The 19,994-nt window shown below is 38.3% G+C and overlaps 1 protein-coding gene across 1 annotated transcript in view; it reads right to left on the reverse strand.

The window, feature by feature from the left end:
* Positions 1-19,994, reverse strand: part of LOC139165304 (guanine nucleotide exchange factor subunit RIC1-like) — a gene marked incomplete at its 5' end in the record, with an annotated part of 229,116 nt that overhangs the window by 108,799 nt on the left and 100,323 nt on the right. The window contains one exon of the mRNA XM_070748502.1: positions 8,268-8,323. Within this exon, the coding sequence (XP_070604603.1) occupies positions 8,268-8,323 (56 nt within the window). The remainder of the gene's footprint in view (positions 1-8,267; positions 8,324-19,994) is intronic.

Here is a 19,994-nt window from a genome sequence, read left to right on the forward strand (position 1 = left end):
TTAATTGTTCATTGGTTTAATTGGCCTTTCCAATTCCCTGCACAGATCACCTCAGTAGCCAAAACCCTCATCTCCAGAACCAAACACCTAGCTGACCATGAACGCTTGAAAACTGAATTGAACAAACTCAAAGATGTATTAATTTCTAATGGATTTGAAAGAAAAACAATTACAAACCTAATCAAAAAAGAGACATTCCCCAAAAATCAAGACAAAGAACAGGATAATGGCATCACCCTCCTCCCTTACATTAAAGGCACCACAGACAAAATTAGCAAAATTCTCCACAAACATAATATCAAAACTTCATTTGTTACTAACCAGAAAATATCCAACATCCTAAGAAACCCAAAAGACAAAATCCAACTTGAAAACCAAGGAATCTATGGAACACCATGCAAAACATGTGCAGACACATAGATTGGACAAACTAATTGAAGAAAAAACGCACGCATTGCAGAACATAAAAATGCAGTCAAAAAAGAAGAAAAAACTTCTTCTCTTTTCCAGCACATTAAAAAAATAGGACATGAAATTGACTTCGAAAAAACTAAATTACTCTCCAAAACAGAACATGTATATAAAAGAATAATCATGGAAGCCATAGAAATAGAAAAACACCCCCTCAGTATGAATAAGTGTGATGACACGTCCCACCTACCAGAAATTTGGACCAACCAATCAAATCATTAAAACAGAGCCACCAAATCTATTTGCTATATTCAAACCAAATCTCCACCCCCACCACTATTTATAAGGAACAAATGGCAGTTGCAAACAAACTATATTTACAGCAGCACGAAGCTAACAACTTCAGCCTGATGATGGTGAATGTGATTTCACCGAAACGTCGCATAGACACTCAAAATATTACATGGGGCAAATCCCGAACTCAGAACAATCTACATATATTAATCTAACATAATATAATATAATATAATATAATATAATATAATATAATATAATATAATATAATATAATATAATATAATATAATATAATATAATATAATATAATATAATATAATATAATATAATATAATATAATATAATATAATATAATATAATATAATATAATATAATATAATATAATATAATATAATATAATATAATATAATATAATATAATATAATATAATATAATATAATATAATATAATATAATATAATATAATATAATATAATATAATATAATATAATATAATTAATGTATTGTAATATAATATATAATTATAATTTATAATTTTAATATAATTAACTCAGTTCTACCCAATAATATACAGTATTAGGTAGAACTGAGTTAATTATATTAGTCCGGCCCTCTAAAACCATTCCAATTTCTCATGCAGCCCTATGGCAAAATTAATTGCCCAACCCTGCTCTAGCATATACTGGGCTTTTCATTAGCTGTAAAATTAAATACTGCAGAGCAGCTTTTCATTCTAACCACTATGAACCTATCAAAACAGAGTAAAAAAAAAAAACACACCTTCTACCGTACTTCAAGTAGGAGATTCTTACTTTATACAACCAGACGGTAACAAAAGGTTCCTTGTTTTTCTTTTTCCAGAAGCTCCTTGAGTCTGACCTCCACAGAAGAGGAGGGAGGTGTATCTTCTTCCCGTGTTTGTTTTAGCATTGTCTTGGTTCTCTTGCCTGCTTAAGGTCAATCAAAGCTGAAAGATCTTACAAACAGGGAAGGCACAGATCACATTGCAATTACAACATCGGTCCTGAATTCAGACTAATGACCTCAATTAGCTGTAAATGTAAGGATTTGCATTTACAAACAGTCATCGCTCTATATCTGGACGCAGAATGCTTCATTATCGGGTTTCTTCCCCTGTAAGTTTCAGAGATTTCTGGTGACTTTCGACGAGGTCCCACTCATCTTCTTCAGGCTGGTGCTTTTGTCCTTGTGCTAGGGCAAACATATATACAGGGTGTCCCCAAAAAATGTATACACATTTTAAATAATTGTACACTTGGTGTTTGTTATAATTTTATTATTTCAAAAATGTAAATATATTTACAAGTATCATTTTATTGTTTTTATTGTTTTATTGTTTTTGTTTGTTTTCAAAGGTTAATTTGACTGTCATTATTGTGTTCAGAGATTGAATCTGCAAAATAAACACAATCAGTTTAATTATTGGCTGTTTACGATTATTTAAAATTAGTTAAAATGCAGTGAAAAAACAATAAAATGATACTTGTAAACATTTTTATATTTTTGAAATAATAAAATTATAATAAATACCAAGTTTACAATTATTTAAAATGTGTTGGGCCTAGAGGCAAAAAGGAGCTGTGACGTTCCTTCAATATACCAGCGTGATCCGACATAAAAAACATATAACCCCTCCCTGGTACAGAGCTGAAAGGATCAGGTCTGGTGGACTAGAGGTTAAGCTGCCGGATCAAATCCCAGTAAGGGTGTGGCTAGCTGATGAGACCTTAACAAGGGGGAAAGACCAAAAGCAACATGAGAAAATATTATTTTACTGAAAGAGTAGTAGATCCTTGGAACAAACTTCCAGCAGACGTGGTAGATAAATCCACAGTAACTGAATTTAAACATGCCTGGGATAAACATATATCCATCCTAAGATAAAATACAGAAAATAGTATAAGGGCAGACTAGATGGACCATGAGGTCTTTTTCTGCCGTCAGACTTCTATGTTTCTATGTTTCTATGAAATGGTGCCATCCTAGTCTCCCTTAATTTTAAAATTTCAGCAAAAAACATGTGATACATATATACATACAAATCATTGGTCTCACGAATAAATAAAGGCAGTCCTTGATTATTATTATTATTTTTTATTATTATTATTATTATTATTATTATTATTACTACTATTATTATTATTATTATTATTATTATTATTATTATTATTATTCATTAGATTTGTATGCCTCCCCTCTCCGTAGACTCGGGGCGGCTCACAACAATAACAAAGACAATGTAAGAACAAATCTAATAATTTAAAAAACACTAAAAAACCCATTATTAAAAGCAAGCATACACACAAACATACCATGTATAAACTGTATAGGCCCAGGGGAGATGTCTCAGTTCCCCCATGCCTGACAGCAGAGGTGAGTCTTAAGAACTTTACAAAAGGCAAGGAGGGTGGGGGCAGTTCTGATCTCCGGGGGGGAGCTGGTTCCAGAGGGTCAGGGCCGCCACAGAGAAGGCTCTTCTCCTGGGTCCTGCCAAATGACATTGTTTAGTCGACGGGACCCGGAGAAGGCCAACTCTGTGGGACCTAACCGGTCGCTGGGATTCGTGCGGATTTACAACCACAACAGAGCCCCAAAATTTCTGTCATTGTGAGGCAGTTGTTAAGCAGGTTTTGCCCCATTTTTACAACCTTTCTGCCATGGTTGTTATGTGAATCATTGCAGTTAAGGCAGGGTTTCCTACTTACCGCCACTACTGGAGCGATGCACGCATAGCTCTGAGTGACTGGCAGGAAGGCATGCGTGTCCCAGCAAGATTTTGCTTCTGCACATGTGCACGAAGCAAAATCTTGTGCGCGCCCACTTTCCGGTCACCGATGGCCCTGCACGAAGGATAATAATCACCATCTTCAAAAACAGACTTTCTTTCTACAGGAGTCATAGATGAGAGAAACGGGAGAGCATTGAGAGGAAATCCTACAAATAGGCTCAGGGTACCCGAGCATCTGGGATTCAAAGACCCTGGAAAAATAAAGAAAGCAGACATTGTCCTCTGCCTGTCACTTACATTGAAAACTTTCCTAGCTGGGATAGTTAAGCCAGTTCTTTCCCAACCTTGGAAAGCATCTTCAGATGTCTGGAGGCTGTCAGGGTCTGGATGGGTGCCAACAGGCTCAGACTCAATCCAGACAAGACGGAGTGGCTGTGGGTTTTGCCTCCCAAGGACACGTCCATCTGTCCGTCCATCACCTTGGGGGGAAATTGATGACCCCCCTCAGAAAGGGTCCGCAACTTGAGCATCCTCCTTGATCCACAGCTGACTTTGGAACACCATCTTTTGCTTTGGCAAGGGGGGCGTTTGCCCAGGTTCATCTGGTGCACCAGTTGTGGCCCTATTTGGACAGGGAGTCTTTGCTCACGGTCGCTCACGCCCTTACCACCTCGAGGTTCAATTACTGCAATGGGGCTACCTCTGAAGAGTGTTTGGAAACTTCGAAAAGTGTTCGAAAATTGTGCAAAATGCAGCCGCGCGAGCTATCATGGGCCTACCAAGATATGCCAATGTTGCTTCAGCACTCCGCGGACTGCATTGGATGCCAATTGGTTTCCGGACCCAATTCAAAGTGTTGGTTATGACCTATAAAGCCCTACATAGCATGGGACCAGATTACCTGCGGGATTGCCTTCTGCCGCACGAATCCCGTCGCCCGGTCAGGTCCCACAGAGTTGGCCTTCTCCAGGTCCCATCAACTAAACAGTGTCGTTTGGTGGGTCCTAGGGGAAGAGCCTTCTCTATGGGGGGCCCGGCCCTCTGGAATCAACTCCCCCCAGAAATTTGCACTGCCCCCACCCTCCTTGCCTTTTGTAAGAACTTGAAAACTTACCTATGTCAGCAGGCTTAGGGTCACTAGACCTCAGCCTCTATCCAGTAAATGTATTGAATGCGATAGTATGGATGGAATCATTCATTCTTTAATATGACTAGTTTTTAAGATAATTTTTAAAGTAATTATTCTATTAATTGGCTTAGACATGTTTTATGTTGTATCTTTTTGTTTGTTGTGAGCCACCCCGAGTCCACAGAGAGGGGCGGCATATAATCCAAACAAATAAATGAACAAATGAACAAATAAACAAATAAATAAACAGATGGACGGATGGATGGATGGATGGACGGATGGACGGATGGACGGATGGACGGATGGACGGATGGACGGATGGACGGATGGACGGATGGACGGATGGACGGATGGACGGATGGACGGATGGACGGATGGACGGATGGACGGATGGACGGATGGACGGATGGACGGATGGACGGATGGACGGATGGACGGCTTTAATTTCTACAACCAGCATGGTCATTGATGAGAAATCTGGTCCACACAACCTGGAAGTTGTTAATGTTGAGAACAGCAATAGCACTTAGACTTACATACTGCCCCACAGTGCTTTACAGCCCTCTCTAAGCGGTATACTGAGTCATTAAATCGCCAACAAATGTCCTCATTTTACCATTTTACAAATGCACAAAACCTGGGGAACAAACAGGGTGAACTGGAAATACTAACCCACGAAGACTAACCCGACATAGTTGGAATAACTGAAACCTGGTGGAATAAAACCCATGACTGGAACACTCAGATTAAAGGATACAAACTTTTTTAAAAAATAGTTCACACAGAAAAGGAGGTGGAATTTTACTGTATATAAAGGACCACTACAATGCCACAGAGATACAAGTAACAAGAGAAGAAATCTATCTAGAAAGCATATGGGTCAACATTAAAGAAAAAAAATGTGTGACACAATAGGAGTATACTACAGACCACCAAACCAAACAGAAACAATGGACTGCCTCTTTACCAACCAGCTAGCACATATATGTAAGAAAAATAACACAGTAATAATAATGGGAGGCTTCAATTACCCAGACATCAATTGACCTGCAAGGTCCCTTCCAAGTCTAATAATAAAATACAACCAAAAAATATCCACCTTGGAAGGATGGAAGGCTGAGTCAACCTTGAGTCTGGTGAGGTTTGAATTGCCAAATTGCAGGCAGCCAGCAGTCAGCAAAAGTAACCTGCAGTACTACACTCCACCTACTGCGCCACCATGACTCATAAACTAGAAACTATTGTTAGGCTGTATTGTCAATTTACAGTACTTTTGGAGAACATGAGATAACTGAGGGATATTTATGGAACACAGGTGCAAGAGGCAAAATTCCCCTTCCTTGATTATCACTGATTGCTTGCAAGAAGAATGGCTTCAAGCAACCAGAAGCACATGGTTTGGCTCATCCCTGAAGCCTGCAAGCATTTAGGAGGCATATTTAGTGTTTGCTGAGATTACAACACTGAAATCAAAAAAGGCAACTGGAGTTTCTTCATTTCTTTCCTCCACTTCTTTTTCTTGGAAGGCTACCAGTTAAACCAGGACTATTGATTGGGGTTTGTGGTTCCTGCACCATGATTATGTGGATGGAATTAATTTAATTCTTGGCGAAATTAAATCAAACTCCTCTGCAGTGACTTTTTTCTTTTAATTCCCACAAAATTGTTGTTATTTATTTTATTTCTTTTTGGTATAGTTAAGTGCCTGGACCTAACTCTTGACTTTGCAGCTGTGAGGTTTATAGAGACTGCTTAGGGAGTCCCAGTCTCCAGGATGATAGCATTCATTTTGGTGAATTTGAAATGATCTCACTTAGGATCCGCCGATGTTATTTTTTGCATGCTGTCAGGGCTGCTCCTGCCATTATTTATTTATTTTTCCTACAATGCGACTGCTATTGCCAAGTTATACCTATTGCCATGCCAAGAAAACAATGCTAAGACCATTAAGGTGCCATTTTCAACAGTGAATTGGCACTGCTCATTCAGTAACTTGCACCCAGCAAAACTAGCAGTTCAAGGACTAAAACAAGCATTCTCCTTTTTGTGACTTTTGCAAACAAAAAAAAAACATTTCCAAGCTACCATCATAAATTATCTGCAAATAAACTGTAAAGTATCTGTAGTTATTTTCAAGCGTGCTAACTTTTCAAGTTGATGACCAAGAACAAAATTCATTGATCTGGCTCTGATCATTAATTGGAGGCACCATCTTAACAATTAGATAAATAAATTTTGACCCCATCTCCCCTTGTGGATCACCTGTAGAGGATGTGCCTCGCTATAGCTCTTTCATTCCTTGCAACTCTATTCCATGATTTTAATTCATTTTGCGCTGGTGAGACCACATTTGGAATACTGTGTTCAGTTCTGGAGACCTCACCTACAAAAAGATATTGACAAAGACGGGCTACAAGAATGGTGGAAGGTCTTAAAACGTTATCAGGAAAGACTTAATGAACTCAATCTGTATAGTCTGGAGGACAGAAGGAAAAGGGGGGACATGACCGAAACATTTAAATATGTTAAAGTCTACAGAGAGGGGCGGCATACAAATCCAATAAATAAGTAAGTAAGTAAGTAAGTAAGTAAGTAAGTAAGTAAGTAAGTAAGTAAGTAAGTAAGTAAATAAATAAATAAATAAATAAATAGTTAAATAAGATTCAGGAGGGAAGTGTTTTTAATGGGAAAATGAACACAAGAACAAGGGGACACAATCTGAAGTTAGTTGGGGGAAAGATCAAAAGCAACATGAGAAAATATTATTTTACTGAAAGAGTAGTAGATCCTTGGAACAAACTTCCAGCAGATGTGGTTGGTAAATCCACAGTAACTGAATTTAAACATGCCTGGGATAAACATATATCCATTGTAAGATAAAATGGATATGTGGGTGGATTTGTGCAAGGCCTACCTGGGTGCAACTGTTCCCAAGGTGCCTTGATACTTTTAGAACTTCACTTCATACAACCAACTTGAGGTCCCCCCACCCAATATACCTGACAAACATAGAAACATAGAAAACTGACGGCAGAAAAAGACCTCATGGTCCATCTAGTCTGCCCTTATACTATTTCCAGTAATAGCATTTGTATGCCACCCACCTTTATGACACACAGTCTCATTATTTGAGGAATTATGTTCCTCTTGTGGTGTCTGCCCTTGCTATAAGATCTAACAGAAATCAGCATTGCTTCAGGTCCCATCCATCAAGCAATGTCATCTAATAAGAGCCAGGAAAAAAAGCATCTTCTATCTTTCAGTACTTTCTCTAGAACAGCGTCTTTCCTGAGATGCAAAAAGCCTCAGACTTGCTCTCTTTTAGGAGAACCTTAACTGAGGCATTGAGCTAAAACATGCAGATGTCTTGGTTTTCTTGTATTCCACGGTGGCAATTTTTTTCCTTATTTGTGGTTTGGAGTATTATTTGACATTTTTTGTATTTTTAATTTGTGTTCCCCCGGGTTTTTCTGGAGATAGATAGATAGATAGATAGATAGATAGATAGATAGATAGATAGATAGATAGATAGATAGATAGACAGACAGACAGACAGACAGACAGACAGACAGACAGACAGACAGACAGACAGATAGATGATAGATAATAGATAGATAGATAGATAGATAGATAGATAGATAGATGATAGATAGATAGATAGATGATAGATAGATAGATAGATAGATAGATAGATAGATAGATAGATAGATAGATAGATAGATAGATAGATAGATAGATAGCCCAAGGGAGCTTTTTCAAGAGGCAATTGGACTTTCTGTTTTTTCTTTGAAAAGAGAGCGAAGAAGCTTCTTGGGTGTGAAGCAAAACATATAATTTTGTTGCTTAATTTTGACCTAACATCTATTAACTCTTGTCTGATATAGTACCTCCAGAAGTACTGGTGAACTTTCTATTTCTCTTCCCAAAATATGGCGTGCTACCCAATCTTCATATCAGGGCCTTCCAATCTTAGCAATCTTCTATTTTTAATTGTATCCAGTCCCGTACCCATGTTAATATTGCAGCTTGATAGTATTTTCCCAAATCCAGGAGACCAAATCCATCCCTCTCCTTAGAGTCCTGTAACAATTTTAACTTAATCCTCACTTTTTTTCCTTGCCAAATAAATTTGAGTGTGGTTTTGTTTACATTTTGAAAAAAATCCTTCTGTAATTTGATTGGTATGCATCGAAACAAAAATAGTATTTTGGGTAGCAAATTCATTTTGATTACTGCAATTCTTCCCAGGAAAGAAAGCTGTAAGTTTGTCCACCTGTCCAGGTCAGTTTTAATCTAAGCAGCAAGCATACTTGCAAAAATGAATCTTCTACAACAGAATTCTATTACCACTAATCACAGAGGTTTGGAGTTCCTTTTGAATTGGTACAAAATCCTTGTTCCGATGTACCAACAGTCATCCAATGTAAATTTATATCCATAGTGCATGCAAAATGAAAATTTAGTTTGCTTTTCATAGGTCAACCATATTGTGTGAACACACTATTATGGTTTGAATAGCAATTTATGGCTTCGTGTTTTATGTGCATCTAATTAGATGCGATGGTGTATTCAATAAATTGTGGTTAAGTGCATCACATAAATATAATCTGGGGATCTATTTAGGTTCCACTGTGTAGCTCTGCTTTAACTGAATAACATCAAGGACCCCTCATGGGTAACATAATGAATTAATCTGGTCCTTCTAGTTGCTTCATGCTTTGCTTCCAGGTGTACAGTATAACCCATGTGAATGCAATTGGGGAAGGTTGCCAACATTCAGGTGATCCTTGAAGCTATTCCTTTTTAGGACTATAATCTACAAAAAACAACAACAGTTGAGCTATTTGCAGTTCACAACTTCATGGTTTTTTCATGGTTGATTTTCATGGTTGATTTTTGCATTAATTTGTGACCTGTTTCCCCCCTAACATAACAAGAGAATGAAGGCAGCGTATAAGTAAGAGAAGCTAGCCTTGCCCATTCCTTAGGAAATTTGAAAACTTATTTATGCCATCAGGCTTGAGGTCAGTAGATCCCAGCCTCTGGCCACTGAACGTTAGTATGTTTATGGTTTATATTTGAATGAATGATTTTTGATGTTTAGCTTTTAGAATGTTTTAAATTAACTATCTATATTAATTGGATCCAGTGGTATTATTGCACACTGAATAAATAAATAAATAAACAAACAAACGAATGAATAAATAATAAATAGTTCATTTTATAGTGATTCAAAAAACATTGAGTAAAATTACTATGCACAAGAGGAAGGAGTCAGACTTCTTGTGAGATAAGATGGTTTAATCACTGATTTTTGATACATATTCTGGCTTTTTGTTTCTCGGTGTCACTGGACAATGGAAGTTTTTTTTCTCTTAGGTTTGAGAAATAGAGCATCAGAAATTCTTGAATTTTTGCACCAGTGTTTTTAATGTAGAAATGATTATTCAATCTACAAACAGAGAGAACCAATGATGATTGAATCTATAAATGGGGGAAAACATATTACAGGGGGTATATGAGAAGAATAGGCAAAGTTCAGTGGTGAAATAGCTGAGACTCCAGGAGAAATCTGGGAATTGTAGCCCAACATACCTACTGAGTATCAAGTTGGAGAAAATTACTCTAACATTATGCAAGAAAATTGTACAAGAAAAATAAAATGTACACAAGCAGAGACTGGCTAAATAACAGTAAAATTGAGAGGGATATTGGAGGCCTAGTAGAGAATCACTTGAATATGAGCCAGCAGAGTGCTGCAGCACCTGAAAAAGCCAACACAGTTCTAGTCTGCATTAACAGAAAGATAGAATCAAGATCACATAATACCACTTTATAAGTGGTATTAACATATAATTGGTAAGGCCACACTTGGGATACTGCATTCAGTTTTGGTCACCATGATGTAAAAGGCATGTTGAGACTCTAGAAAGAGTGCAGAAGAGAGCAACAAAGTTTATTAGAGGACTGGAGGCTAGTACATATGAAGAACAGTTGCAGGAACTGGGTATGTCTGGTTTAATGAAAAGAAGGACTAGGGGAGACATGATAGCAGTGTTCCAATATCTCAGGGGCTGCTACAAAGAAGAGGGAGTCAAGCTATCCTCCAAAGCACCTGAGGGTAGGACAAGAAGCAATGGGTGGAAACTAATCAATAAGAGAAGCAACTTAGAACTAAGGAGAAATTTCCTGAAAGTTAGAACAATTAACCAGTGGAAGAGCTTACCTCCAGAAGTTGTGAAAGCTCCAACACTGGAAGCTTTTAAGATGTTGGATAACCAATTTTCCTGAAGTGGTGTAGCGTTTCCTGCCTGTTCTGTCGGGCTCTCTGGTAAACTTCTCCCAAAAATTCACAGGTACAAATTTCAGACACACACATGTTTGAAAGTTCAAAACAATGTTCTTTATAATGAAAAGTCACTTAAACTAAGCCCTCTTTTGGTATAGCAAAGAGCACTGGTCTCCAAACAAACTGGTAATTTATACAAGTCCCTTATCAGTTCTGTGATACTTAGCTTGTAGCTGTGAGGCAATTCACAGTCCTTCTTCTTTCACAAAGTGAAACACACTTTGCTCTGGTTTAGTTTCAAAGCGGGGGAAAATCAGCACACAAAAGGTCAAAGTCAGTAAAGCAGTCACGAAACACAACAATCAGATAATCCTCCACAATGGCCAAACCCACATGCTGCTATTTATAGCAGCCTCACTAATTACCACAGCCCCACCCAACCACAGGTGGCCTCATTTTCTTTGATAATAATCTCTCAGTTGTTGTTGCCTATGCATCGCTCTCCGCATGCGTGGCTGTATCATTAACTCTTGTTCTGAATCCAAGGAGGAGCTAGATAATTGATCTCCTTCTGAGCTGTCTGCCACACTCTCCTCCTCCCTGTCACTCATGTCTTCTTGGTCAGAGGAGCCTTCATCAGCAGATTCCACGGGGGGGGGGGGGTAAAACAGGCCTGCAGCATGTGGATGTCTCCCCCACATCCACAGTCCTTGGGGCAGGAGCTGGGCCAGAGCTAGCCACAACACCTGCCTAAGCAGGAGATTGGACTAGAAGAGCTCAAAGGTTCTTTCCAACTCTGTTATTCTATTCTATTCCATACTGCATCCAGTTTTGATCATCATATTATTAAAAAAAAGATGTAGAGAATCTGGAAAGAGTGCCGGAAAGGGCAACAAAGATGATTAAGGGGCTGCGGGCTAAAACATATGAAGAACAGTTGCAGGAACTGGGATTATCTGGTCTAACAAAAAGAAGGACGAAGGGTGACCTGAGCACTCCAATATTTGAGGGGATGTCACAAAGAAGAGGGGATTAACCTATTTTCCAAAGCACCTGAAGGTAAAACAAGAAACAATGGATGGAAACTAATGAAGGAGAGAAGCAAGGAGAAATTTCTTAACAATGAGAACAATTAACCAGTGGATCAGCTTGCTTTCAGAAGGTGGGTGCTCCATCCTTGGAGCTTTTAAAAAGAGACTGGGTAGCCACTTGTCTGGAATAGTATGTACAGTGTTCACTCGATTTTCGCGGGGGATGCGTTCCGAGACCGCCCGCGAAAGTCAAATTTCTGCGAAGTAGAGATGCGGAAGTAAATACACTATTTTTGGCTATGAACAGTATCACAAGCCATCCCTTAACACTTTAAACCCCTAAATTGCAATTTCCCATTCCCTTAGCAACCATTTAGATTATTACTCACCATGTTTATTTATTAAAGTTTATTTAAAAAATATTTATTAAAGGCAGACGAAAGTTTGGCCATGACATATGACGTCATCGGGCAGGAAAAACCGTGGTATAGGGGGGGGAAACCCACAAAGTATTTTTTAATTAATATTTTTGAAAAACCGTGGTATAGACTTTTCGCGAAGTTCGAACCTGCGAAAATCGAGGGAACACTGCATAGGGTCTCCTGCAAGAGCAGGGGCTTGGACGAGAAGACCCCCAAGATCCCTTTTAATTTGGTTATTTGGTTATTATGCCACACTGCTTTTAAACTGTACATACTGTACTTGAAAATGCAATTGAATCGTAGTCCAACCATACAGAATGACGGATTGCATCAAATCACATCCCTATTGAGGTCATAGACCAATGTAAGCAGATGATAAAATTTAACAATTGACTAGAATGAAAAATGACAAATATAAATGATGGTTACTGAATTCCCTCTCATAATTAGGTCATGGACTGCCATATCATTTTTTAAAAAAGTTTTGGTCAGAAGGGAAAAAAATCGGCATAAAGAAATATATATGGGGATGACATTCATTAAATGTTAAAAGTAAATGCTCAGAATATCCTTTGAAAAGAAAAATCTAAATGTGACCCATAATTCTTGTGGGTAGATGCAGGCAAGGGAGTGCAAAGATATCTATTTGTTCAGAACTGTTTTGAAAGTACATAGAAAGCCTGGCTTTTTTCTTTGAATTTCCAAACACAGCTTCTTTACAAAGATTAATTGCCATTCAAAGAAAAAGAGCCCTTTGCTAAATTATCTAGACATCACCTGCTTTTCTTCTGCTAAGACAGCAGAGGTCTCTGAAACTTTATCTGTACATGTTTCCAGCATCTGTGGCGAATATCGGTGGCTTTTGGTTCACATTATATTTACAGAAAAAGGAAACACTCTAGTTTGTTATGAAACAGTCAAAATTGTTACTCAGTGAGCCGATATTGCAGAACCATCCAGGTTGGTCTGGATGGATATTTCCAGAGCAACTTGGATTTATTCTTTTCTGGGGCTTCATTTACATCTTCAAAGTATGTGAGGCTGTCAGTCACTCGAAAAGTCAAGAAAAACCATTAATTTGTTTGACATCTTTTGGGCCATTGGAAAACAAGTCCATTGAAGAGCCAATGAAAAAAAGAAGCATTGATGGAAGCATTCTGAATGGTGGAGAATAGAAGGGAAATATTCCTTGCAATCTTATGATCATTATTTCTTTCTCTTTCTTTCTTTCTTTCTTTCTTTCTTTCTTTCTTTCTTTCTTTCTGTATTTCTTTATTTCTTTCTTTATGTATTTCTTTATTTCTTTATTTCTTTATTTCTTTATTTCTTTATTTCTTTATTTCTTTATTTCTTTATTTCTTTATTTCTTTATTTCTTTATTTCTTTATTTCTTTATTTCTTTATTTCTTTATTTCTTTATTTCTTTATTTCTTTATTTCTTTATTTCTTTATTTCTTTATTTCTTTATTTCTTTATTTCTTTATTTCTTTATTTCTTTATTTCTTTATTTCTTTATTTCATTTCTTTATTATTTCTTTATTTCTTTATTTCTTTATTTCTTTATTTCTTTATTTCTTTATTTCTTTATTATTGCTTTATTTCTTTATTATTTCTTTATTTCTTTATTTCTTTATTTCTTTATTTCTTTATTTCTTTATTTCTTTATTTCTTTATTTCTTTATTTCTTTATTTCTTTATTTCTTTATTTCTTTATTTCTTTATTTCTTTATTTCTTTATTTCTTTATTTCTTTATTTCTTTATTTCTTTATTTATTATTTCTTTATTTCTTTCTTTATTTCTTTCTTTATTTATTTATTTCTTTATTTCTTTCTTTATTTCTTTCTTTCTTTATTTCTTTATTTCTTTATTTATTATTTCTTTATTTCTTTATTTCTTTATTTCTTTAATTCTTTAATTCTTTAATTCTTTAATTAATTAATTAGATTTATAGGCCACCCTTCTCGCAAATTCAGGGTGGCTCAGAAGGGTAAAAAATAGATACAATAAACAATAAATATAATTAAAACATTAAAAAATGCATAAGAGAAGGGTGGCATACAAGTCTAATAAATAATAAATTAATAATAATAACAACAACAACAACAACAACAACAACAACCCACAATAAAAACAAACTATCATTCCTCTTTCATAGTAATGGCCGGAGCGAAGCTGTCACTCATAGTCCCCAGGCCTGTCAGCATAGATGTGTTCTTAATGCCTTTCGAAAGGCAAGGAGAGTGGGGGTAATGCAGATCTCTGAGGGAAGTTGGTTTCAGAGGATTGGGGCTGCAACAAAGAAGGCCCTTCCCTGTGGACCCACCAGTGGGCATTGTTTGGCCGACAGGGCCCGGAGGAGGCCAACATATTTCAGGCATGTGATGTGACTTCACTAAAATTCCAAGAATTTCTGGGAGCACCACAGATTTACAGATTTATATGTTTATCCCGCTCTTATTTCTTTGACCTTCCCTTTTCTCTTCCCAGTTAAGAATAGTTTGTCATGGTACTCAGTGCTCAAAATGCATTTAAAGGGAAGGTTTTGCTGTTGCTAAAAAAAAACACCTGTTAGATAGATTTATTTATTTGACTTCTATGCCGCCCAATCCCGAAGGACTCAGGTTGAAATAATTGGACCTTGAACTTTGATTGATTATATTTACTATTTTAATGTTAGATATTTTTTAAAAAATATATGGAAGTTTACTCAAGTTATACATACTGTTGTGTAACGTTTTTAAGGAGGAGAAACAACTAGAATATGTTAAAGTATGTAATTTGGGGTGAAATTTTATGTTTGGCTAAAGAATATATATAGAGAGACTTAATTATCAATTTTAATAAGAGTTTGAGGAAGGGGATTGAAATAATGGGTGCAACTCAGATGATGAAACTAGAGAAAGGAGGAAACATTAGATAAATGACATATACATAAAATTAAAATATAATGGAATAAATATAGAAATATAATAAAGGAGATTTATGATCAATATAGAAGTTGAAAATTAGTTTTTCCAGACTGTTAAATAATTGAATTAGAAATCTACCACTCATAGAAAGGTTGTGGTGACCCCCAGTCATAAGTCTAGCACCATTTCTCCCAACAGAGCTTTAAGCTGATTGGCAGGAAGGTCAGAGGGACACACCCACTGTAAACGCCTGATTGGTCATATTGTAAAAAATATGTTCCAAGGCGCCAGAATAGAAGCTTTAGTTCCTAACACCATGAGAAATTTGTCTTTTTCCATGGTCTTAGGTGACCCCTGTGAAACGATTATTTAATCCCTAAAGGAATCCCGACTCCCAGGCTGAGAACCACTGGAGTAAGAGGAAGTAGGAAGGAAGGAGAAAAAGGAGAGAGAGGAGAAGGGGGGCTAGGGTAGAACGAAGGAAGGTAGAGATAAAAGAGGAGGCGGAAGGAAGGGAGAGGAGAGAGAAAGAGTAAGAAAGTAGGAAAGGGAGGTGGAATAACCACCTGAGATGGAAAGAGGGGAGTGGGGAGAGAACAACTTGGGACAGACTGAGCACTATAAGTTTAAATTGCTTTGTAATTTAGGTTACTGATTGTTAGAGTTAATATATGATTATCATTTTATAGTGAAGGTATAGGTGATATGTTGTATGGTTGTAATGGTGGAGAAAAATAAAAATCTTTTGGGGGGAAAACACCCGTGTAACGTGTTCAGAAAACCTTAAAAGTTCTCATACCTAAGTTTCTGAAGAGAGTGTGAAATACAAATCCAAGGATACATACATGCATAGTTCCCTCTAAGCTGAGCAGTGAGCAATCGCTCACTTAAAAATCATCATCAACTCAGAGTTTTCCAAACCTGCCCAGAAGCCGAGAGGGAAAGAGTGAGAGGGAAGGAGAGAGAGAGGAAGAGAGGAAGAGAGAGAAACAGATAGAAAAAAGAGGAAGGAAAAGAGAAAGAAAAAGAATGGGAGTAAGGAAGAGAGAAAGAAAATCAAAATCTAGTTTGAAACTAGCTCAACTATTTAAGTGGCATTTTGATATTGATAGAGTTGCCCTATTATGAGCTCACTGTTATAGACACACAGTACAGTATTTTATTTTGAAATTCTCTGAGGCAAAACAGGGTGGGGTTTTTGTTTGTTTGTTTATTTATTTATTATTTCTGTGCCGCCCAGTCCCAAAGGGACTGCCGCTCAGACACTATACTTTTCCGCCCACCCCCCAAAAAAATTAGAGGGAACACTGCATACATGCATACATTAAAAGAGCCTTGGTGGTGCAGTGGTTAGAGTGGAGTACTGCAAGCTACTTCTGCTGATCACCGGCTGCCAGCAGTTTGGCAGATCGAATCTCAGTAGGCTCAAGGTTGACTCAGCCTTCCATCCTTCCAAGGTCAGTTAAATGAGGACCCAGATTGTTGGGGGCAATATGCTGATTTAGAGAGGGCTGCAAAACACTGTGAAGCAGTATATAAGTCTAAATGCCATTGCTAATGCTATTGCTATTAAAATATTTCATATACACCGCTCAAAAAAATAAAGGGAACACTCAAATAACACATCCTAGATCTGAATGGATGAAATATTCTCATTGATTACTTTGTTCTGTACAAAGTTGAATGTGCACAACAGCACAACAGTTTACTACTACACGTTTTTATTCTCTTTTACTTTCAATTTGTATTGGACAAAATAAATAAATTAAATTAAATTAAAATGTGAAATTGATTGTCAACCCGTGTTGCTTCCTAAGTGGACAGTTTGATTTCACAGAAGTTTGATTTACTTGGAGTGATTTTGTGTTGCTTAAGTGTTCTCTTTATTTTTTTGAGCAGTGTATATTTTATAATTTTATTATTGCTGTAACCCACCCCAAGTCTTCAGAGAGGGGCAGCATATAAATTTAATAAATAAATTCAATACGTTTAATAAATTTGGAGGCCAGGGTTATTTGAAGTCAACTTTGAATGTATCTTGAAGTAGACCCAGAGGCAGGGTTCAAGCAATCGGTACTTTTATGCAGCTCAGAGAACAAGTGACAGCTCAGCAAGGCAAAGTGACAATTCAGCGAGTACCGACTGGCTCTGCCTGGAGAAACCGCTCCTTTTATACATTTGCGGTTCCCGCCAAAGCTAGAGCCGGCCGCGTCTGAGCCAATCAGGAGCGACTTCCTGCTTCGGCTCAGACAGCGCTAGAAAGAGGAACAAACTATTTACAGAGTTACAAGGTAGCCATTTCAGGATACAACACCCCTCCCCTCATAGTTGGACACATCCATCATGAAAGCCATGTGACAAAGTCGTCCAATCGGTGGGGCCTCCGAGGAGCTCGCGCTGACCTGCGCAGTTCAATTTCTCCTTCGACACTGACTGTGGAGGATGGCTCGCCGCTGTTCTCCCGGCGCGGCGGACTTGGCCTGGCGGGCCCAACGAAGGCTTCGGAGGACGAGGATGGCTCGGCGTCGCTGGATGGTTCCCCCTGGCCCGATAAGTCTCTTTGCGTGTTTCTTAGCTCGGGCAATGTACTAAAGTCTGTTGAAGGGGGAGAGTCCATGTCAGCGGTTTGTGGCAATTGATTTTCTCTTCGCTTCCGAATGTGGTCTATGTGTCGTTTCCACAAACGGCCATCCTCTAGTTTTACAATATAAGTCTTTGGTGCATTTTGCTTAACAACAATTCCTTTCATCCAGTTTACATTTCCATCAAAACTTTTTACATATACACTTTGTCCCAAATACATTTCTCTTTCAGGTTTTACACACATTTGGTTATTATTAACACAGAACCTTGGGTTTAACCTGTCTAGTGGTGACCTCAACTTCCTTCCCATCAATAACTCTGCAGGGCTTACATGTGTGTGCGAGTTAGGGGTAATGTGTTGGGTGAGTAAGAATTGGTCCAAGTTTTGTTGCACATCCCCAGGGCCTGACCTGCGCAATGCCTCCTTTGCCACCCGAACGTAGCGTTCTGCCAATCCGTTAGCCCAGGGCGAATAAGGCGAGATGAGGGCATGCCTGACCCCTAGGCCATCTAAGAACAATTCGAATTGCCTGGCTGTTAGCTGTGGCCCATTGTCAGACACTAAGATATCTGGGCAACCATGGGATGCAAACAGTCTACTCAATACCTTGATGGTGGCACTTGTGGTTATGTTGTTCATTGCTATTATTTCCACCCATTTGGAGAAGGCATCAACCACTATTAAAAAATACTGGGACCCCACTGGGCCAGCAAAATCAATGTGGATTCTAGACCAAGGACCAGCAGGCTGTTCCCACTCAGCCGGAGTTGTTTTGGGGGGACTAGGCCGTGACTCTTGGCACGGGTCACACTTTGAAACCCAATTTTCAATATCAGCATCCAGCCCTGGCCACCATAAATGCCCCCTTGCCAGGCTCTTCATCCTGACAATCCCAGGATGACCCACATGTAACATTTTGAGTACCTTTTCCCTTAGGCTTTTGGGGATGATCACTCTATCTCCCCACAACAGACAACCCTTTACATACGATAACTCAAGTCTTTTGTTTTTAAAATCACACAATTCAGGTTTCACAACATCATTTTGCCATCCCTTTAGAACACAGTTCACCACTTGTTTAAGGATTTGATCTTGCTGCGTGTGTGCAGCTACCTCTTTGGCCGTGGTTAGTGGGTTATCCTCGAGTTCTATCATTAACACATCTGTGGAAGGAACAGGGTCTTCCACTAAGTCTGTTATGGGGCACCTGCTGAGGCCGTCTGCGTGATTGATTTCCTTCCCCCCCTTGTGGGTGAGCTCATACTGGTACCCAGAGAGGAAAAGAGCCCATCTGATTAGTCTTGGAGACATAAAAGGTGGAGTGGGCTTGTTGGGGGCTAGCAGACCTAGTAGGGGCTTGTGGTCAGTGACTAGTTCAAAACTTCTTCCAAAAATATAATTGTGAAACTTCTTTACCCCTGCCACTAATGCTAGGGCCTCCTTGTCTAACTGGCTATAATTCCTCTCTGTGCTGGTCATGGTTCTTGAGAAAAATGCTATTGGGGCCTCTGTCTTATTAGGTAGAACGTGAGCTAGGACTCCTCCTATGCCGTACGGCGAAGCGTCGCACGTGAGCCTAATGGGTAGTGAAGCACTATATTGGACTACTACACTTTTAGAAGTTAATAAATCCTTTATTTGAGAAAAAGCTTCACGTTCAGTTTTCCCCCATGTCCAGCGGGCTTCCTTCTGGAGTAAACGATGGAGAGGCTCTGCTACTGTTGCCTTCTGCTTTAAAAAAACGGAATAAAAATTAAGGAGGCCTAAAAATGCCTGTAGCTCATTCTTATCTCGTGGTTCTGGGGCTTCTCTAATTGCTCTCAGCTTTTCTGTTGTGGGGTGGATGCCTTCTTTATCTATTTTATAACCTAGGAATTCTATACTGTTGGTTCCCCAGACACATTTATCAGGCTTGATTCTTAACCCTTTGTCCTGTAACCTCTTAAGTACTTCCCTTATTCTTTTGTTTACTTGTTCCTGGTTTTCCCCTGCAATTAAGATGTCATCAAAGTATGGAATGGCCCCATTTACCCCTGACAATAGGCGTTCCATAATGCTCTGGAATATTCCTGGGGCTATGCTTACCCCAAACTGTAACCTCGTGCATTTGAAAGCCCCCCTGTGCGTTACAATTGTTTGAGCGTTTGCTGTTTGTTCATCGACCGGAAGTTGCTG

This window comes from Erythrolamprus reginae, chromosome 3 (assembly GCF_031021105.1).
Source record: "Erythrolamprus reginae isolate rEryReg1 chromosome 3, rEryReg1.hap1, whole genome shotgun sequence".
NCBI classification, from domain to species: domain Eukaryota; kingdom Metazoa; phylum Chordata; class Lepidosauria; order Squamata; family Dipsadidae; genus Erythrolamprus; species Erythrolamprus reginae.